Source organism: Prionailurus bengalensis, chromosome C1, assembly GCF_016509475.1.
Source record: "Prionailurus bengalensis isolate Pbe53 chromosome C1, Fcat_Pben_1.1_paternal_pri, whole genome shotgun sequence".
Classification (NCBI taxonomy): Eukaryota; Metazoa; Chordata; class Mammalia; order Carnivora; family Felidae; genus Prionailurus; species Prionailurus bengalensis.
The window spans coordinates 157,586,333-157,609,785 of NC_057345.1; the positions used below are offsets into that span (position 1 = coordinate 157,586,333).

The following is a 23,453-nucleotide window of genomic DNA, read 5'->3' on the forward strand; positions in this document are numbered from 1 at the left end:
CTGTGGCGAGTGCCCAGATAGGTATCCTCAATACTGTATTGAGTCAGCTCAAATCATCATCGGAGTTGGCTCATCAAACAGACTACCAGGATGTGCTGATTTCACCTTCTTAATAACTGTCCCTACTGTGCTGACGATACTGTGTATTGTGTGAGTGATATGGGCGTTGATTACAGAATGAGCTGCAGGATAAATAATCTGGAAGATTTCAAACAAAAGATGGACCTGTCTCATACTGGCATCATAAAGGCTCTCAGATGCCATACTGTCCTCATCCCAAGAGCAGAAGGGTTGACTTAGGACTGTTCTGTGGATTTGACCCATAAATTGCAGGTTTCGATTGCTTGTATTGTTCCTCTGAAATATTAGTGGCCCGGGAGTAAGTTGTAGTTGCAGATTAATGAGCCAGGTTGGGAAGTTATGACTGTCAGCAGCACCATGAGTATGATTTCAGGGACTCCAGGCAGCAGATCATTGTTGGTGCCTTTGTTCTCTGACACTGCAATTGAGACACGAAGTTTCTAGGACAAGGCTTACAGAACCAAGAACACTGTCATCTGTTCTAATATTCACATCCCTGGAGTCTCTGAGGATGCTAACAGAATAAACTCAGGAAATGCAGGAAGTCTGTTAGACTAAGTAAGCAATAGTGGAGGGATGATTACATAAATAAAATATGGTAGTAATTGAAAACAAAGTGTCATGAGAATATTGGTAATGGCAGGCAAAGGTGTTGATGATGCTAAGAAGCAAAAAAAACATGAAAATGTCCATATAACATGATTTATTTATAAATAAAATATTTATAAATAAAAATATAAAATGCAAATAGAGAAAAGATCTGTATCTGCTTGTCAACAGTCCTTGTATCTGCTTGATAGGATTATGTGTGATTTTTATTTTCTTCCTTTTGTTTATTTTGATCGTCTTAATTTTCTGTCCTGTGTATGTATCTTTGTTTTGTATCTTTTTAGTACTACTAAAACAAAAGCTTTCTCAAAAGCAATATAGCCATAAAATGCAGTTAGAAAGAGGAAAGTTTAGAAAATTAAGAGTTATAAGGTACTAGGCTTATAATAATTTTTTTAAATAGATACTCTAATAGGATTATGTTCACCCCATAAAGTAACCAGAAGGCTGTGACCAATCTGCCTTTCTTTAAATCCCTTTTTTAAGAAACAAAAAATACAGTAACAATAATGTGATGAGAGTCATTTACAATCCCAAAAGGGAGGTCATGGAGCATCTTAACTGTCCAATAACTGTCTATCTCAAACTGTGTTGCCAAGAAGCTTCTAGTAAAAGCAAAATTCAGTGAGCTATTTTATGTCGGTCTTGAGATTCTCAAAAGAATACATCATATTAAAAGCTCTGAGCAGTCCTGCTGTAAATTAACTTGAAAACTTCATTTAATCCAGTGTTTTCTTCCCATTAGCATCTCACATCCCAAGTAATAAGGATATTGGGATGAAGTCTGGTGATGAGGCGACACTGAAAAACTTCTTCTTTCAGACCACATGGATACATTACTCATATTGGGCATTTACTTATTTGCTTAGCTCTCTGCTCCAAGTGCAAGATAAATAATAATCTTGATTTCTGACAATTGCCCCAGGAGCCATGCCCTAGAGCTCCCCAGGGACACAGAAGCATTGGCACTTCTCTATTAGTCTTCTGGGACTGACAGATGCCCAGGAACCAAGGAGCTCATTATTGTTACTTACTTCATGCCTTGACAACTTTTCAGATATTAGAGGTTATACTTTGCCCCCATTCCTATTACCCAAAATGCATATTTTCCTCTTGAATCTGGCAACATATGGCCACTGTATAGAGTTTCCAAGCATGCTAAAGCCAACATAATAATAGCTCTGAAGATAATTTCCTGGAAGGGCATTTTTAGCAGTGAAGTTATGCTGTCTCCAAACTTTTCAATGTTTATACTCTTATCAGTATCTTGGAAGTGACATGAGGTGAGCGTCTTGTTAGGGGATTTCACAGAAGAACACAGTACAGTAGCTATTGCGAATAATGGCTGTGGCTATGGTAACCCAAGGTGAAAAGCACTATTTGCATCACGTTATCACTCCTTAGAGATCCAATTTACACATGTTACTGCTGTAACTGGACAAGATGGATGTAATCACAAATGACCCACCACAACAGCAAGCCAGATAATTTATTTTTAAAAAATGGTTCAGAAAGACATTCAGGAAAGAATAATTCAAGGATTTGACAGTTGACAACTTGTGAAAATTTTTGAAAAATATTCACCCCAGAAAAAGTTCAGATTCTATATTATGTTTCCTGAATTTCTTTTTTATTAATGCTGGGCTCTGTGTGTGTGTGTGTGTGTGTGTGTGTGTTTGTGTGTGTTTATTGTCATTTCCAGAAATGTTATCTTTTATCTAGAAAATTTACTTTTAATCTAGAATCAATTACAACAAAGTCATGAGTTCAGGAATTAAATCGGAGGCAGAAATTTGCCTTGAATGGCATAGTGAAAAGGTCCAGGCTTGGGAGAAGATATCATATATTCAGACTACAAAACACCGTCTGGTGTATCTTTCTAGTACAACACACAAATGCTTGCTCTGGAATACAGTCCACTTATGTATGATATCTCAGCTCTCAAGAGCCCTCAACAAGGCTACTATTGTATGACAGATAACTGTTGATGGCTATTTATCTGGAAGCCATTTACTCCACAGTTATTTACTCATCAGCTACAGTATTTCTTGCACCATGCTATTACACTTAGGTACAGTGATAAAGATAGAAGTAATAATAAGAGTAATAAAAGTAGTGATACAGCCAGAGAAAATCTTTGTCCTTATAGAGGTGACAGTTTATCAAATGGACATGGTTAAAAGCAATGAGGAAACCAGCCTAGTGATTAAGGGGTCTTTCCATATGACATAAAGAAACAATCACCCCAAAATGCAGTCAGTGATAAATTATGAAACTGTATTGAAAATGAAGAAATGGTGAAAGTATGGTGGAGAAAAAAATAAATTCATGAGCAATGACTCCCTTTGCATACTCAGTTTCAACTATATTCTATCATGAATCCAACACTCTACCATCCCAGATGGCCCCTATTCTCAAATAAATCAATTTAACACTTTTGTTTCTTTGCAAATGCTTTTCTCTTAACATTGAATGCCTCTTCCCCACAACCAAGTTTTCACCTATTGAGATTTCTCTATTCATTTTTTAAAATTTGAGATCCAAGTCAAAATTTGTGTCTTCCATGAATGTAAACCAATCATCTACATCAAGAATGAACTATTTTCAGTTAGAGTACCATAACTCTAATTATTTCTTATTTCTTACCACATGGATTATGGTTAATATAACAAAAGCTTCTTAAAGGTAGTGAATTTGCATTTTAATATGAATATTTAATAACATTTATAAATTGTTTTAAATTTATGGCTTATTCCATTTTTTTAAGTTTATTTATTTATTTAGAGAGAGACAGAGACAGCACAAGTGGGGAAGGGGCAGAGACAGAGGGAGAGAGAGGCCAAGCAAGATGTGTGCTGCCAGCACAGAGCCCGACACGGGCTCGGGGCTCAAACCCAGGAAATCATGAGATCGTGACCTGAGCCAAAACCAGAGTCAGATGCTCAACTGACTGAGCCACCCAGGCGCCCCAACATTTGTAAATGTTTCTCAGGGGATTGTCAAATATAATGAATGAGTAAATGCAAACAAAAGCATTTCAGTAATCCTCCCAAATTAAAAAAAGAACAGAGAGTAATGAGTTATCAGCACGTCTTCAGACTTAGTAGTAGACACATGTATGGTGCCATGTGTAATTATATAGGTAAAATTAACACATCACAAAAAAAAGAACCAAATGAATTTTCAGTAATTTTTGAGAGTGTATTTATGGTGGCCTATTTTTAAATGAAGACTCCATGGTTTTCAGTGAATTCACCTAGAAGAAAGGCGCACAGAGTTTCCTGGAAGAGATAAGTTGTCATCCAGGGCATCTTGCCCTAAGCAAGGTCACAAGAAGGCCATGTGACACCCAAAACACACATCCATACATTTTTAGACAGCATGGAGAGAGAAAATAGGGTTTTCAAATATGATCCGCAATTCAAAGGCGGCTCCTTACATGGACAATGCTACACAGCATTTTTCTAGATGAGTATAGCAGAGATTCATTCATTTTATACTGGTGGGTAGCTCTCTCAAGCAATGCTTAAATGTCCAGCAATTTAAATAGCAAATTTATATGCCATTTTAAAGCTTACAATTTATGTACCTCACAACCAGCCTGAAAATTAGATTATCATCGTTCCATCTTTTAAAATTTAAATTCGTTAGTTAACATACAGTGTAGTACTGGCTTCAGGAGTAGAACCCTGTGATTCATCACTTACATAGAACACCCAGTGCTCATCCCAACAAGTGTCCTTCTTAATGCCCATCACCCATTTAGCCCATCCCCCACCCAGCTCCCCTCCAGCAACACTCAGTTTGTTCTCAGCATTTAAGAGTCTGTTATGGTTTGCCTCCCTCTGTTTTTATCTTACTTTTCCTTCCCTTGCCCTATGTTCATCTGTTGTGTTTCTTAAATTCCACATATGAGTGAAATCATGTATTTGTCTTTCTCTGAATAATTTATTTCACTTAGCATAATACACTCTAGTTCCATCCACATTGTTGCAAATGGAAAGATTTCATTTTTTTTTTGATCACGAGGAGTAGTATTCCAAATATATATATATATATATGTATGTATGTATATATATATATATATATATATATATATATACACACACACACATACACATACATACACCTATATACCACATCTTCTTTATCCATTCATCAGTTGAGGGACATTTGGACTCTTTCCATAATCTGGCTATTGTCAATAGCAATGTTGTAATCATTGGGGAGCCTGTGCCCCTTCAAATCAGCATTTTTGTGTCCTTTGGATAAATACCTAGTAGTATAATTGCTAAATCGTAGGGGTAGTTCTATTTTTAATTTTTTGAGGAACCTTCATACTGTTTTCCAGAGTGGCTGCTCCAGTTTGCCTTCCCACTAATAGTGCAAAAGGGTTCCCCTTTCTCTGCATCCTCACCAACATCTGTTGATTCCTGAGTTGTTAAATTTAGCCATTCTGACAAATATGAGATGTCATCATTTCATTCTATACTTAAAGAGTAGAGAAAATGGTGTGTGGTTTGGGGTCCTTAGTTTAAAAAGCAGAAGCCAGTTTACAGGTAAAAGAGAAAGGAACTTTTCAAAGGGCATTAGGTAGTTCATGGAATCTCCAGGGGGACAAGACCCACGTCAGGTTACTCACCAGCCAGAACAGCATGACCAAACAGTCATGACCAACAGCACGACCAACACAGCCCAAACAGTGCTTGACAATTTTTAGAGTTGTTTTAGGAGGCACATCATTGCTTCCACTGCCTCTACTCACACCTATGATGTCACATTTGGAGGATGGAAATTCTATCACAGCAGTTTGAGAATAGACACCTTTGTCACTCCATGTACTCTCCAGTCAATCCAAATCACCAGAAGGCACCTGCCATATTGTGTTGCTGACCCCTGCATCTGTGTCTTGCCCAGAGGCATCTGATTGGTGGAAACTAGGTCATATGCCTTTATCCAAGTTGTAAAGGGACCTGGGAAATTTAGTTTTTGGACTTCAGCTTCTTTTACAACTGGCCTACTTCCTGGAAGAAAAGCTAAAGGGGAATTGGAATAGAAATAGATTGGAATAGCTAAACTACCAAATCTGCCATAAATGGAGAATTTACTTGACTACAGTCACATCACTAGTAAGTGGCAGAGCCAAGTCTTACATTCTTCCCAAGATAAAATGATTGCGTCATTATGGTAGAGATGAGTAGTTCATCTGGCCTTCAAAGCTTTATTAAAATATCTCGTAAGAGCAACTGTTTCCTTTTGACCCAGAATTGCATGGGCTCCAAGCATCATTATTGGTTTGATTTTCTAGATATCTTAATATTGTGAAGGGAGATGAATCCTTTATCCTTTCTCAAGCTCTCATTTAAAAATAATGGGGGTGCCTGGGTGGCACAATCGGTTGGGTGTCTGACTTCGGCTCAGGTCGTGATCTCACGGTCTGTGAGTTCGAGCCCCGCATCGGGCTCTGTGCTGACAGCTTGGAGCGTGGAGCCTGCTTTGGATCCTGTGTCTCCCTCTCAATCTGCCCCTCCCCTCCTCACGCTCTCTCTCTCAAAAATAAATAAACATTAACAAAATTTTAAAAAATAATGACAGCTTTTACATTGTGCAACCAGTGGTGTCGGGGCCAGAAAGAGCCTTGAGTGGTGGTGAGAGGCACAGCAGCTGTGAGTTCATTTTCCCTACCTTCACATTATTGCCTGGATAACTAAAGGAAATAGGGAAAACAAACATTTTTAATCTGACTACATGTAAAAAGTGAAATGTAGGATATGGTGTAGAGACCCACACTTTCCAGTTTAAGAGATCGTGTTCACATCCACGTTTAATCACTCAGTAATTGTGACACTGGAGCAAGTTGCTTACTCTTTGGGCCTCGGTTTCCTGTTTTGTAAAATGGGAACAAGGATGCTTACTAACAATTATAATTGTTAGGATTATATGTAAGTTATAGAGAATATTATGAGTAGAGGCAGAGAAGCAATGGTGTGTCCTCTCAATTATATGTAGAAATAGTTATTTGTAAGGCATTTTATATAGTCCTAGCAAATAGTATTGATTAAATACAAACTATTATTTAAAGTATTGTTTTAAAATAATTAATGTCATAATCTTAATTGAGCAAATTTGAAAAATGAAGTCCTATGGTAATCTACCCAGTCATAAAAATGGTTACACTTTTTTTTAGGCAATCCAGAATATTAATTTATTTCCTCTTCCCTCAGCCCCACACCTTAGAAGTCAATCGTTTTCCCCAAGAGCCTCCTGAAGGCCCCTTTCATGTCCTTGTTCCATAGGCTGTAGATGAGCGAGTGGTTACACTTTTCACTGAAGAGCTATGATAGAGAATAATGACAAATGAGATTTTCTTCCTCTAATTTCTGATAGTTTTACATTTGTATGGCTTCATGTGTTTTAACAACAACAAAATGTCTACTTCCTTCCACAACTGACCTGTTTCCAATTATACTTAGAGACCTTTCCTAAATTCTACCTTTATAGAACTCAAACTGTCTGATGGTTTTCAAATAACATAATAAAGGAAAGGGGAAGCAAATAGCTTGATATCTCTTAGAAAAGTCACCTGTACCATCTGTCTAGGCCTTACTGGAAAAAAATGACTGTTAAAATGAAGTCTTTAAACAAAAAAAAAATAGTCTCAGAATTTCATGGAAACTCATCTCTAATGGACCAAGTAAAAACATGCTTTGAATGGACCTTACAACATTTTAACAGTTTCAGAAACAGCGTGACATCTCAAATATAAAGAAGAGTAAAGCTCTCACATGTGTAGAGCATGTACAAAAAGCACAAAATCATTTTTTACCTTTTGTTGTCATTAGTAAAACTTGTTCTCAATGCCTGTTAAGTTTGTCTACGATATAGACTTCCTAGCTTAAAAAGAAATTGGACTCAAACACATGTTCTGAAATCTATTTTCTACAGGGAAAAGAAAAAGCAGAAAGCAGAAGGAAGGCAAATGTCTCTCTACTTTGGTATCATCTTACATTTATACCCAGTCTGAGAGAGAGAACCGCGATGAAAATGGAAAGGGATGTATAAAGTTCATTGGTCTCTGACCCACGTTTCCGGTGAACTCTGCTAGACAGCTGACTGCTGAGGGAGTTCCCTATGCTAATGAGACTGGAAGTGGGGCTGAGTATGGTGTGGAAAATGGGTAGAGCAGGCAAAGGAGGGGGAAAGAGGAAAGTGCAAAGACCACCAGAAATGCGAGCAGAGAAACATGAGAGTGCAGCAAGGAGGAATCCTAGGCAAGAGTTGGAAGAACAGAGTGACTAAGCTGTCAGGGAAGGTCTTATGGCTTTACTCAGAATGACGTTATGCACCATGCAGATAGATTGCAAGAGTTTAAATGGGTGACGATTTAAAGAGTTTGCATGCATAAAAGCGTGAGAGAGCACTTATTTGGGGGCTCTGGATATGAAATGAAAGAGAAAAATATGACAATAATTGAAAGTGATGCCAGGGTCAAGAGGTTTTGTTATTGTTATTCTCGTCATTTTTCTAAGCCCTTCTAAAGACAAAGAGCCAATGGTGATGGAAGGACTGAAAATGCCAAATAGTGCATTGAAGAGCCTTTCATCAAGTGGGTTGAGAAATCATGGACTGGTGTGGAATTCCTGATCAGTGAAAATTAATGCAATTTTGAAACTAAGAGAAATTTTTAAGGAGGAAAATGTTTCCCAAGAATTTTATGGCAAAACTACAACTTGAGGTTTCTTCTGTTGACTGTCAATCCTGTGCTTTCTCCAGGAGGCCAAATTGTCTCAGTCGCTTTGACGATGAGATCTTACCCCCACAAAATTTAAAGGCTCAGGAGTAGGAATAAAGATTGCAAATGATTGTGGAGAGCTGATGCAGTGGGGAAGAGAGAATGGTAAAGTGACAAGAATGAGAGTTGAACCTCAGAGGCCTTGGGTGGGCGGGATTAATGTCTTGAGCCCTGCCCATGGAATCCAAGTGAGAAGAGTCCAGTGTAGCTGCAAACAGATTCAAGAGCTATGCAAGGTGGATTGTGGTGAAGAGTTCAAGGTGCCAGTAGGATGAAAACTGGCAGGCTGGGTCTCTAACCATTGGGGAAATAAGAATCATTAGCAAAAAGGGAGTTATGAAAAGAGGGGAATGTGTAGAAAGGGAAATCTCTAACACAAAATAGTGTCTGGTGAGGGGAAGCTGAGCAAGTGTTTGGTAAATAGCTTGTGGGGAGCAACACTGGGGATTGGCGGAGGTAAGAACTGTGAAGAACCAACACAGGTGACTGAGGATATTGGTGAAATCCAGGGCAGCATTTGTCACCTCACTGGCCAGGAGGTACCAACTTGAGAAAGTATACACAGAATCACAGATTTCAGAAACAAAATGGTTTGGTTAAAAAGCTACTCTGCCAAACAGAACTCATTGTCACCCAGGCTTTCCTTTGGGTACATCTCCAGAGCAATTCATAAAGCTAACTCTGATGCTGAAAATTGCCAAGTCCCTTAAGTTGAGTGATGAAATGATCATATGCTTTGTAATATTACATTGTGGATAAGTTCTGTTACGACCTTGACAAGCCTATGAAGAAAAACTGGTAAATCGTGAATTGGCTTTGTCTTGAATATCGCTAAAATACTCATGGTATAGCCATTTGAGCCTGTCCTAGTGGACATAGAATGTTAATTATGACTAAGTAAATGCTACTCAGAGGGCTATTTAAATCTGGTAGATTTTTGATATTCTAAAGTTGTATTTGAAAAAAAATCTAGTTCTTTATCACATTAGTGCTAATAATAATCATAATATTTCCTCTAACTTGTGTATCCTTTTTTCACAGAAGTATAGGACCTCTTAATATTCACATTATAAAATGAAATTGAAACTTCTTGTGAGAACAGTCAACTGCCGAGCTTTCCCCCCACCCCTTTTGAGTATCAGCCAAATAAGAAAACTGCTTTTGCACCAGTCAAGATGAGTTGACTTATTGCTCATTAAACATTTTATAGGTGATACCCTCAAGATTTGTCTTTTGTTTATCATGTTTATATTAATAATGATAATACTCTTCGTTCTGGTAGCAGTATTTAGCTTACAAAGTATTTTCAAATCCAGTATCTTATTTGATCCATACCTTGCAAAGTATGTCCGGATGTCATTATTCTCATTTCATTGATGGGGAAACAAAGGTAGAGAGATGCACAGAGTCCAGAGCTGATTACTAAAAATCTGGAAGTTGAATCCAGATCTTCCAGTGCCATAAGATTGCCTACAAAATAATTTCCATTGACAGCAGCTACATAAAATTATTTTTGCCTAGGAGCGCCTGGGTGGCGCAGTCAGTTGTAAGCATCCAACTTCGGCTTTCACGTCACGATCTCTCAGTCTGTGGGTTTGAGCCCTGCGTCGGGCTCTGTGCTGACAGCTCAGAGCCTGGAGCCTGCTTCGGATTCTGTATCTCCCTCTCTCTGTGCCCCTCCTCCACTTGCTCTCGGTCTCTCTCTCTCTCTCTCTCTCTCAAAAATAAATAAACATTGGGGCGCCTGGGTGGCGCAGTCGGTTAAGCGTCCGACTTCAGCCAGGTCACGATCTCACGGTCCGTGAGTTCGAGCCCCACGTCGGGCTCTGGGCTGATGGCTCAGAGCCTGGAGCCTGTTTCAGATTCTGTGTCTCCCTCTCTCTCTGCCCCTCCCCCGTTCATGCTCTGTCTCTCTCTGTCCCAAAAATAAATAAACGTTGAATAAATAAATAAATAAATAAATAAACATTTAAAAAATTAAAAAAATTATTTTTGCCTGTTACGTGTTCTGATAAATTGATATTGTGTAAAGGGGCATTTGAGTTAGAAAAGGAAACAAACGGAAAATAAAAATTGCAAGGTCTTTTCTGTATGATGTTATCAGTTCCCTCATGGTACTAATGTCATTCTCTGAAATATGACCCAAAATATTACCTCTCTGTGATGGACTAGGAAATATCTCCTTAGACTTTGTAAATTTTAGGTAGCAATACACTAACATCTTTCTGGTTTCTAATAATATCCATTTATATCAGCTTCCCCTACCCAAAATAATGGGGCAAATGAATACTCTTTTTGGTGTCGCATAGCTCATCATTTTTAAATTCTCCCAGCTGCTGTTTATATGAGTAGGATGTCTTTCCTCTCATCCTCTTCCACCTCTGTAATAAAACATCATGGCGTTTCTTTCCCAGTGGAGAAGCCCTACCCAAGGCCCGACCATACTGCCAGGCTCCCAGGCTCCTATGATTAAATAAGTGATGGCTCTGCCCATCTTTAAAAATGTGTCTCATATAAGGCAGTCAAGGCACCATATCCATCACTGCAAAGGAAGCCAAGCATTTATTTAAAATAATGAGACACCCTCATTTTCATTTTTCCCTGAGAGGATTGTAGCGATGTTTAAAAATTCTCTGAATTCTAGAACTAGGGCAACACATTGATTCGAAGAAAGCTGTAATCTTCTCTAATTTGAAGTGCACTTTTTTCTGCAAGGAAATAGAGTGTAGCTTTCAGAATAGCAAGAGCCCTAAGCCCACACATGAACATCCTCATCCTGACCACTCCTCTTTCAAGTTGGCCCCATTCTTCTGAGTGCAGGGATTTATAAGGACCTTTTCAACAAATTTCAAGGTATAGTGAACTGAAAGGAGAAAGGTTCGAATAATCTCTTCCAGATTTGGGAGGGAAGGGATTTCAGCTGCCAAATCATGATGAATATTACCTTTCTTTGCTTTCTGCCTCTTGCTTGTTGCAAACGTTCTGTTGGGTGAGTTCAATTATGGGGTCTCTGAAAGGATTCATAATTAAATTTTTTTAAAGGAACAAATTAGCTTTTTGTCTTTCTGAGGCAGAGGAGTCAGACCATTTACCTCTATGAGCATTCAGGGATTTCGACTTCTGTGTGTATAGTGCCTTTCACAGCCAAGGAGGCTGACTTCAAAGAGAGGCTAGGAGAGAGAGCTAGCCCTCTGTGATTTGGAGAGATAATAAGTTAGCAAGCTGTATAACATAATGGTTTATGAAATTCTTCCTTCAAGGACCATTATCTAGTGTTAATAGTGCTTTATTTCTTCCTCTCCTGTGCTTATTTAGAGCATAATTACAAGAGCGAGAGGAAGGGAGGGAGTTGGGCATCAAGATAACCATTCGCCAAATTAATGCAGCTGAGTAGAATCTCTGGCCTTTGGGGCTCGTTTATCAATTAGTTCTGTTGCGGTCTGAGTTCCTGGATTTCCCCATAGAATGAAGATTCTTTGATTTCGCTCATACACCAGCTCTGAGGAAAGTCATTTGAGATCAAAACATTTTTCAGGCAGAATCTCTTTTACCCTCCCCAGGATGGTGATGTGTGGTACCACCAACTTTTCATCCATTTCAGGAGCTTTTCATAAACACAAGTGGTTGGCCCTTTCTCTCCCCGCCTTCTCTTTTCTTTATTATCTTTTTTTTTTTTTTTAGAATTTTTGTCTTCCTTTTATCCCTCCCTTTTAACTGGTTAAAATTGGGTTGATTTGTTTTCAACAGGTTTATCTTTTGTACCATGTTTTAAAATGACTTCATGGATTTTAATGTTAAAACCACTTTTGTAGTGCCATATGGTCTCTGAATATTCAAAATCATTTCTGAATAATAGGAATGCTGGTAGTTGGAGGTGACACAGGAGAATCGTCCTTATTCTCCAGAAAACAAGTCAGTTCCTCAAGAATTGTTTGACCCCAACCTTTTGGGAAAGGTGTCACAGCCCTGACTTCACTTTCCCAACTAATTATGGATTGATTTTTTTTTTTGCAGGGGAGGTGGGGGATACCTCAAGGGAAAGAAAAAATGGCAGAAGCACAGGATTGTTTTTAAATCTGTGCCATATTCCTCATGTGGTCTTACAAAATAAATGAACTAGCTTTTTTTCATCTAAAAATAAGCCAAACTTTGTGTCCCCTTACACGTTGATGTTCCATTCTACTTTGAATGCTAATTACCCATTTTTTTTTTACCCTTTAAAAGTTAGTTTACCAAAACCCAATAATTTCCCTGCTCGAATCAAGAGCATAAAATGTGAAGAAATGAAATCTTGGGGAGCAAAGTATTTCATTTTGTTGCCATCCAGGAAAGTAGATGTGGATGGAATTGTGTCCCTTCCCCCTAAAAAGACATGGTGAATTCCTAACCCCCAATACTTCAGAATGTGACCTTGTTGGGAAATAGGGTCTTTATAGAGGTAATCAAATTAAAATGAGGTCATTAGTGTGGGCCCTAATCTAATATGATGGGTCTCCTAAAAAGGGGTTGAGGGGTAAATTGGGACACAGAGAAGGGAAAATGCTGTGTAAAGATGAAGGCAGAGATCTAGGTGGTTCATCTATAAACAAGGAGTGCCAGAGAATTGCCAGCAAATCACCAGAAGTTAGGAGAAAAGCGTGGAACAGATTCTCCCTCACAGCTCTCACAAAGAACAACTCTGCCAATATCTTCTCAGACTTACAGCCTTCAGAATTGTGAAACCATAAATTTACCCAGGTTCTGGTACTTTGTTATGGCCACCTTAGCAAACTAATACATATAGCCTGCTAATACCAATAACCTCCATCTCTAGAAGCTGAGGGCATTTGCAAGAGTGAGCAAAAAGGCCACAAATGGGAAACATGAAGCCAAGAAGATCCAAAAGACAAGAGAAGAGCAGAGTTCAAAAACCAAAAAGAAAGTGTTTCCTAATGAAACACTAATCCCAAAGAGCCAAGCAAAGAGCCAAAAAGTTAGTAAAAGACTCAATGACTAGACTGAAGGGCACAAGACTTTCTATTCTCAGCTCAAATGTCACCCTTCAGAGAGTGACCGATTCATCTAAAGTAGCTCCCCTCTCACCTCTGCTCAGTCTCTATCCCATTGCCTGACTTATTTACATCAGTTGCCGCTACCTGAAACTATTTTTGTATTCGTTTATCATGCGTTTATTGTATGCCGTTTCCTAGAAAGTAAGCCCCCATCTGTCCTACCAGAGTGGAGAGCAGTGCCTGGCATCTCTGCAGGCATCAGGTGTTTCGCACCTGGCATTAGGTGTTTCGCACGTTTCTCATGGACAAATGAAGTAGACTTGAAAATCAAAGGGAAATCAGAACATGGAGATATTATATTCCTTGAGACACCAGAGAGTTGACGGGGCCTGGACAGCCTTGCCCATGGGTGCAGGGAAGCTGGAATGACTGCAGGCCCCTTCGGTGACAGTCAGGGCGTAGGGAATCAGTGCTGACTCCTACCTGCCTGAATATGATGGAGAGTGACCGAACTTGACACCCAAATTATGCACAATTCACCCAAGAGATTCTGCCCGCTTGCTGCAGGACTTAACTTCTGGCCATACAAGAAAAGAATTTTGGCAACTTAGGGGCTTTTTAAAAAATACACTACTCAAAATAACAGACTATCCAATGTGATTTCTAGGGGAATCAGGAGCTCCTTAAATTGAAAATTCTGCTCCATTAACTTCCTGAAAGGTGAAGGTGGGTAGCTCCTGAAGGGTCTTGTGAATGAGGTAATCTGCGATACAGGATGGCTCCTGGGGAAGAAATCTTTCAAGAGTTCTAGAGGAAGGTTATTTGGAGAGATTTGTATTTAATGGATGACAAGTTAATGTGTCATCAGTGTCTGTGGTTGTGGTAGGACTGCTAAAAGGAATGACAAATGTTCTATATGCAACTTTGTATTTTAATACATTAACGCGTCTGTTAAACAGGACTTTTTTAAATCTCATGAAACTAAAAGAACCCCCCAGAGGATTCCTCTTTGTGACATTCAGCTCCTTTCTCTAGAACTTTTCAGCTGACGTTTTCTTTGCTTTTTAGTGGACTTTTGCCTTCGTGTTTTCCAGGAAGAAAACAGAATTCTCTAGTGAAAATCTGTACAGTGCATTTGCTAAACCAAAAAACTGATCGCAATCCTGTGTTCAGAAGAATCGATTGACGTGTGTGACCTGGACCCCAAATCATGAACTGATAAGCTGACATAATCCTCTCCTCACCACTAGAACCTGTTCTTTATATCATAATACTATCTCCCTGTGTAACAACATTTCCCTCAGAAACTCAAAGGATTGGTGATGATCGTTAACACATATAATGTGTTTGGAAATAATGTAGATTTTATTTTTGTCCTTATTTTAGCTTAAGGCTACCGAGGCCCAGAAAGCCTCACAGCAAGTTAGGATTGCTCAAGGAGTAAAACGTGGACATCTGGCCCATCACTAACTACTTCAATCAACATACATAAAATCATGCTTTAGAGTTAAATGCAGCATGCTACTACTCTCTCTTACCTTTGCTTATATTGCTATCTGTTCCAGAGGTATATTTTTGTGTTCGTTTGGCCACCGGAGACATGTGTTTTCTTGTAAGCAAAAAGGATGTTTTTTAACACCCCTCGCTGTAGGTGCACGTTATCCTTGGCTGCTCTTCAGATCCTAGGCTGGTTCTTTCACCCATTTCCAATCCTGTTTTTATTGGTGATAATTTGCATTTACTGGTGACCAAGATGTAACTGATGGTGTGCTTACTTTTGTTCTCATGTCTGAAAAAAAATCAGTAGTAAGAGCAATTCTTGCAGTGTGTGAGTATGAGCACATGTGTGTGTTTGAGGACATCAGAGAAAGGGGAAAGCAAAGTGTGTCTGAGCCTCTTCCACAGTAGCCACTCTCTCTCCCTGCCCCCAGCTTTAATGTACTCTTTGCAAGACATCAGTTTTTGGTGATCGAGGATCTTCACAGAATCGGTGTCATGCAGTGTGTAACAAACCAGAATGAACTAGGCAAAAATTCCAGCTGCGGACATACATCTAAGAAAATAAATGCGCAGATTGCTGGAAGAATAGCAGCATGAGATGCTCCCTGCCACCCTGCATTTTCCTGTGCAAGATTTTGCCTGTTGTCCTAACAGCCCTTTCGAAGCTCGAGATGACTACTCAATTATTCATTCACTAGCTGTGTGATCTTGAGTAAGCTACTTAATATCTCTGACTTTCCATTCTCTCAACTGTAAAATGGAGGCAATAGCTCTCTTGTAACATCATAAGGAATTAAGCTCCATACAATACAGGCCATGGAGTGCACAGCACGTAGCCTGATGCCTGGTGTACTACATGTATTTTGTTTTGTTTTGTTTTGTTTTGTTTTATTATTTAAGTTTATTTAAGTTTATTTATTTATTTTGAGAGAGAGAGAATCGTAAACAGCCTTAGCCCGGAGCCAGATGCAGGGCTCAATCCCATGACCGTGGGATCATGACCTGAGCCAAAATCAAGAGTCACATGCTCAACAGACTGAGCCACCCAGGTGCCCCTTTATCCCTCTGTTTTGATCATGTACATGAAGTCTTTCCTCCTGGAATATGAGTTCCTTGAGGAGGAGTACGGGTTCTATTTCTGTTTTCCCAATGCTTTACATGCACCCATGTGATTAGTGGCTCGAGAAAAGAACTTGAGAGGAACCTCTTCCAGTGACTATTTTTGGTATACCAGCTTAGTGATAGGTGACTCACACTTTAGTAGGAAAGTATGGAAAGTGACAAGGGCTGTATGATGATCACGGTAGGCTTGTAAGAATCGGATACTAAGCCCTGGAATAATGAGGGAGAAAGTTTGGTTGTGATTACCATCTTGAGACTCACTCATATCCCTTTGGCATTCAAATGGAGTCCATGTCTGTATATTCCAAGTTGAGAAACCCTTCTCTATACTCTACTGCTGGTTTCTCTTCCTTCTTTTTGCTTACTGTTTAAAGTATCAAAGCTTGCTGCACATCACATCCCTTTTATCAGCTCTGGTGCACCTTAGAGTGGACATTTCCTTCAGGAGCCAAGAATACTGGAGCTTATATTTAGAGAGTACTTATTACGGGTTGGATGAAGGTGTGATTATGCCTGGAGTCATGCTGCTTGACGCCATTCTAATATTCATTTAGTTAGAATGGTAACCACACTGAGTTATTGCTGGTCTCATATGGATCATATATTCACAGTCAGCCCTTGGCTTTGACAAGATGATGTGTATTATCTCTGCTATTGCCCATCACTTCTTTTCATTGCATTATGAATATTGTGCATGGAAGCATGATTTTCCATCTATAATCACAGTTGAGTCCTTTCAACACAGTCTGTATGTTTAAGTGCATAGTTTTCTTCAAAGCAGACTTTGTTGAAATTGATATCCATTATCTGCTATCTCCGTCTTCCAGGGATACCATGTTTTGCTCTAACTGGGAAGGAAGAGACAGTTTTTATTAACATGAATAGACTTTGTAGCCTGGCATGTATTGTTTTACTGGTGTGATAGCAACTCAGGTTCTAGAAAGGAGTAGCATTCTGAAGGACAACTTTTTAATTTGAACACCAATTAAAGTGTTGTGTCCATCTTCATTGGATTTGTGGCCCTAAGCTCAATTGTGTCTCTCATTATACTCCTGCTATGTTTACTGACAAGTGTAACCACAGAAAAAGAATTGAAAGGGGCCAACGTAATTTCATCAAGGGAACATCAGGGTGAATTGTTGAAAACCACAAAAAGTGATACCATTTAGATCAACTACAAAATGCATGCTGCCAGCTGTCTGAAAGGACACTTGGGTGATGGTGTCCATGCCTGAAGAAAAGGCTCTTCTTCATAGGATGCCTCCTAGAAAACTGATAATAAAGGACTATCATTTGTGAAAGCCAAAGTTAGGGAAAAGTGAGGAAAAGTAAAGAATTACTTGTGAGTCAGAGCCTAGAGAGACCATTTTAGCAGAGATTTTCCAGTGGCGATGGGCACATTTTCAAACACAGGGCTAGAGAAAGCAAAGAGATGTTGAGAACTGATTATTTCATCAGAATTAAGTGAACGAAAGCTCAGACTTGGAAACGTGGAAAAGAGATACAAGGCCCTATGTGAGACTCTCCTGCTTGAAAGAAGCCTTTAGTGTCCGAAGGTATTTAACAGCAAAGAAGTCCTCTTGTGACGAGGGAAAACTCGTTTTAATTACTAATGTTCAGTTTACTTCATATTCTTCTAGAGTTTATAATCTAATATTTATTAATTGGGTATAAATATACATAAATAATTTCTATCAAGGGGAGAAAAAGGAGGCAGGTTGTGTTAGGGAGTTTTCAGTAGTGGTGGAAATGAATGATTATGTTTTTTATTTTAGTCACCATGGGTAATTCTAACACCCTTATTCTGTTTATGTGGGGATGTAAAGTAACTGAATAAATCTTAATGAAAACCGTGTTTTATTGATTTTGCAGAGTTAAGAGGAAGACTTGGGAGGGATGGAACCTTCCAACAAGTTTGGAAGAAAGTAGAGGGAATGCACAGATGCCAGACTGCCACGAAGACCCATGGACAATCCCGCACTCACGCTTCTCTATCGAACTTTAAGATTTATTAGTAATATGCTGCCTTTGCAAGATGAAAAGAAACTAATGCCAAGAAGGCATATTCTTCAATATTTGGAATAGACGTGCTCTCAAGACAATGGCTTCAAAGGTGTCCTGTCTATATGTTTTGACAGTCGTGTGCTGGGCCAGTGCCCTCTGGTATCTGAGTATAACTCGTCCCACTTCTTCCTACACTGGCTCCAAGCCATTCAGCCACCTAACAGTCGCCAGGAAAAACTTCACCTTTGGCAACATAAGAACTCGACCTATAAACCCACATTCTTTTGAATTTCTTATAAATGAACCCACCAAATGTGAAAAGAACATTCCTTTCCTTGTTATCCTCATCAGCACCACCCACAAAGAATTCGATGCCCGCCAGGCAATCCGAGAGACGTGGGGGATGAGAACAACTTCAAAGGGATCAAGATAGCCACTCTCTTCCTCCTGGGCAAGAACGCTGATCCTGTTCTGAATCAGATGGTGGAGCAAGAGAGCCAAATCTTCCACGACATTATTGTGGAGGACTTTATTGACTCCTACCATAACCTTACCCTTAAGACATTAATGGGAATGAGATGGGTGGCCACTTTTTGTTCAAAAGCCAAGTATGTCATGAAAACAGACAGTGACATTTTTGTAAACATGGACAACCTTATTTATAAACTACTAAAACCCTCCACCAAGCCAAGGAGAAGGTATTTTACTGGCTATGTCATCAATGGAGGACCAATCCGGGACGTCCGCAGTAAGTGGTATATGCCCAGGGATTTGTACCCTGACAGTAACTACCCACCATTCTGTTCGGGGACTGGCTATATCTTTTCAGCTGATGTGGCTGAACTCATTTATAAGACTTCACTCCACACAAGGCTGCTTCACCTTGAAGATGTATATGTGGGACTATGTCTTCGAAAACTGGGCATACATCCTTTCCAGAACAGTGGCTTCAATCACTGGAAAATGGCCTATAGTTTGTGTAGGTATCGCCGAGTTATCACCGTGCATCAGATCTCTCCGGAAGAAATGCACAGAATCTGGAATGACATGTCAAGCAAGAAACATCTCAGATGTTAGGATTTTTACCAATGTAAATACATTTCTTTTCTTTTTTAAGAAATGGGGCCTAAGGTGTTGGTATTTAACAGGTGTCACCAAGGGAAATGAACTGGCAAAGGGGTTTTGTAAAAAGGGTTTTCTTCCTACTCCTACTTTCTTTCTTCGATTACCAATTTACAAATGTCAGGCTCTGGTCATAGAAACAATACACGAGTTTGAAGGGCCAGATTTCATTCTCAGGTCCTAAGGCATTGCATTTATCTGAAAAAGCAACTTCCTGAAAACTGCTAGGATTTACATACTGTGCATCTGAGATAAAAATCTGGTTCTGGGAAACTGAAACTCACTGTAATGTCTTCATATCAGCTCTGCAAAAATGAATAAGTAAATAGCGCTTTTTCAGAAATAATTCAGAAATAATACGCAGTCAGGAAGACACGCTCGATGTGATTATTAACATTGTGTGTGCTGTTATATTGAATTTTTACATATATTGCCATGGGACATGTACAGAGTTTGCCATTCCAGCAAGAAATGAACTTAGGCCTGGCAGGAAGGCTGCAGTTAAATAAATGGAAATCTAAACTTGAAAATCAAATATCCTGTATGTTTGGAAGACAACTCTGCCTGCTCATCCAAGGATTAAACCTGGTCATTGGGTGGAATGTATATAAAATGCTACTTAACAAAATAAACAAGAGCTTTTTTTTTTTCCCCCTTTCAGAACAAACATTACCTGGTGCCTCCAAGGAGATTTTGCCAAATGTAATCTCACCTGCCTGCCTCCATACAGTGTTGCTAAGTGCATTTTACAATTTCTGACAGAGGCAGGCACATGTGTAGAAATAAGTTGGAAGGAGGGCAGAAAAACAATAAATTACATGGAGAAAATACAAATTTATGTCTGCATTAAAATTAACATAAGCAAACTTAGCAATAGTATGAGATGCCACGCCCACACATTTGCAAAGCATGTGAGAGAATCTTTCAATGGGTACCAATGTTATTGGATGGTTTAGCTCTGTAGGTGATAGATGTAATACTCTAACATCTGAAACATCCAAGCACCTCCAGCAGCAATGCTGTTGGGAGGCATTCTGGGAGCTCCAAGCTCTGTGATTGAGGTTCACGGGAAGGAAGGGTGGAGAAGCTTGGAATCAGTTCCTGTTGATACCATCATCTTTGCTGGGTCATGTGAGCAGGCATCTTAACCTTGCTGTGCTTCAGTATGCTCATGTATAAAATGGATGGAAAAAACACCTACCTCACAGGTGCTGTGAGAGCAAATTGCATTTCCTAAGACTCTTGAGATCCTTAGTTTACAAGGTGCTAATGCAATGTGTCATGCGTTATGCCAAATGCTAAAATAATTCATTACGATGATGGTCATTGTAATCAGTAGTAGTAACATCAGCTTAAATGTAAAATCTGCCAAAAGAAAGATCGAATATGAACTGTTCGTGCATCTGGTTCTTCTAAGATTTTTTGACTTTTCCCTGGATATCTTAGGTGTTTGGAGAAGCTTCAATTTCTCTACCATTTCTTCTGGCTTCAATGAACAAGTTTTTACTTCAGTGCATTGCCTTGATTTCCCAGGGTGCTGCAAGTGAAGGCAGCTGTGTTTCTTCAGGGAGGAGCCTCTGGCTGGAAGTGTATTACAATAAATGAATCACATGCTTTGCAAAATGTATTATATCCCATCAACTTGGATCTCAGGAAACAGTGATCTGAATTCTCAATAAGAACTTTGAAGAGTGACCGGTAAAGCTAGCCCCCCTCTATCAGAAGAACAGGCACTCAGCAAACCCCCACATTGCACATCATCTATTCATTAGAAAACTTCTTTTTGTTTGTTTGTTTTCATTCAAAGAAAGCCCTGCAACTGAAAGAATATAACTTTTCTTTTAACCTGACCTTTGGAAGCCCCCCCTAGAAGTTGATAGCAAACAAGTAAACACAATGAACAAATGGAAGTCATGGCCTATTTCTTGAAAACACTGGATCTTTTATCCCCAGCCCCAAAGAATGCAATATGAGACAGGCCTTCCTGTCCTTCAATACATCTTCATCAAACAGCTGGACTGCCGAGTTTGATTGGAAAACAGCATTAGGTAGCCTGGGGAGAGATGGATCAGCACAAGGTGAGCCCTCTCTAACCCCCACCCCTCAACTGCTGTGAGTTCCAGTCATTGGAAAGTCTCATGACTTTGTGCTTGGTTTGCGTTTCAGTCACATAGCTGAATCAAGCCTCTGTCTTATACTACCATTTTGCATTTACCTTATGCTCAGTCAAGCCACCTTCGCGTCAAGGAATTGCACATTACGAACATCGTATATGTACATCTATGAATTGTTTTCTGTGTGTGTGTGTGTGTGTGTGTGTATCCACTATAAATAGAGCCCTAATCTTTAAAAGGAGCAAAAATCAGAGAATCATATGTCTTAAAGAACTATTTCCTAACTTTTTTATGCTAGGTAGTGCCCATGTGACAAACATGTAAATATTCATCAAAGACCATATGTATATATTTTAAAGGCATTTTTCCCTTCTCCCCTGTATGTATAGCTAGAATCTGCTTGTTATGTACATTTTCTTCTGCATGGAGCTCGGTGAGGCAAAGCCATTTGTCCAGTGTTTTAATAGCTGAAAGCATGATTGCCCTTCATTTTTTGAATGTTCAAAAAAAAAAAAAGTTTAAGTCAAGTGATCATGAAAAAGCTCTAATTTTCTACTTTTCTTAATTTTATGGTGCCAGCCAAATTATGGTTTCAATTATTTAAGCCATTTTTTAATGTATTATCATTTCTCTTACATAAAATAATGTTTCAATGTTGTACCAGGAGTCGTTCAGAGAATTTTTATAAAAACCTTCTGACTGTCCCCCTACCTGTTGTGTTCATTATGCATTGGATAACAAAAGGTATCAATAATTAACGTCTGTATTCTTAAATTTTCCTTTTTAAGTTTGTTTTTGGAAAAAAAAAGTTTTATCTTTGCTGGTTAGTTTGCGTGGCTTTGGGTCTTCTTCTATTGAACCAAATGCCAGTTTCGATATATAATATTGTATTTTTAAATAACGGGAATCAAAAAAATGAACATCGTTTTCGATTTGGATTAAAATCAGAAGAACAAAACCCCTTTGTGTGATGATATGGGGGAAACAAACTCTTTACAGAGAAGCTGAGGAAGGAGTTTTTCAGTCAAACCTCTTCTATCAAAAGACAATGGAACATTTACATAAAGCTTCTGGAATTCATTTTCTACCTTTCCTAATAAGTGGGTTTAGTGGGGGAATTGATTCTGTCATTTCTTCTGTAAAGGTGAGGATAGTTTTTATAAGCAACAAAGTAACTTGTGAATGAAAGAAGTAATTTACTAGAAACGCTTGTTGATGATAATTGACATTTAGGTATATCGTTATATATGAATGATTGTTTATTTATGTATTTATTTGTCAAAATTGTACATACTATTTCGCCAAACGTACTTGTCTGTAAAAGTGCACTCTCCAGGTTTGTAGTACTATTTAGGGTTACATGGGTTGCCAATCAAGCTGCTAATCAGAATACTATTTTTTGTATCAATGTTATAACACTGAAAAATAGATGTCTTTACATTCAGTTTCTTCACCTTCCTCTTGAAATGTAAACTGTGGATTGAAAGCACGATGCCAATGTATAAGCCCATCTGTCATGAGGAAGATTATGGTTCCGTAAAGCTGATTTTTTTAAACCATTGGGACAAATAAACAGAAGGAGAACATATTTTCCACTGTGCTTCTTTTCTGGAAAAAAACCTCTTTGGCGAGATGCGATCATTAAAATTAGCTGATGCCCTGTTGTTTATCATTAACCTTCTCCCCGACCTCAATACAGGTAATAGTTCAAATCACTCAGAGCTCATCCCAAGAGCCTAATGCAGTCAACTTAGAGATGGTTTGGTCCGGAGATTATGGGCTGCCTGAGGATTTAGGAAACTGGGATCTCCCTTGACCCTTGGAGGCCTCAGGAAAGTCTCTTTTAAATTCTGACAGGTTGAACATGTCAACAAATTATAATTCAGAGAGCAGTATATTGATAACATGCTTGGTGAATTAGGACCTATTAAATCAAGATAAAACTGTCATTCTTATGTGTCACCCACATATATCTTTTGGAATATTGCATACTATTTTAAAAGTTTGCTCGTACTGGAAAAATGCTATTCAGGCATTCTTAACGGCAGACAGGTAGATGCTGATTGCTGATGCCTGACTTTGGAAACAAGAGACTAATAGCTATTTAAGAGACAAAAG

At 39.0% G+C, this 23,453-nt stretch overlaps 1 protein-coding gene across 1 annotated transcript in view; it reads left to right on the top strand.

The window, feature by feature from the left end:
• B3GALT1 (beta-1,3-galactosyltransferase 1) overlaps positions 1 to 22,923 on the top strand; it is a 40,339-nt gene extending 17,416 nt beyond the window's left edge. The window contains 3 exon segments of the mRNA XM_043576952.1: positions 17,968 to 18,497; positions 18,500 to 19,189; positions 19,883 to 22,923. Of these exon segments, the coding sequence (XP_043432887.1) occupies positions 18,197 to 18,497; positions 18,500 to 19,176 (978 nt within the window). The 5' untranslated portion in view covers positions 17,968 to 18,196 and the 3' untranslated portion in view covers positions 19,177 to 19,189; positions 19,883 to 22,923.
• The last annotated feature ends 530 nt before the right edge of the window (positions 22,924 to 23,453 follow it).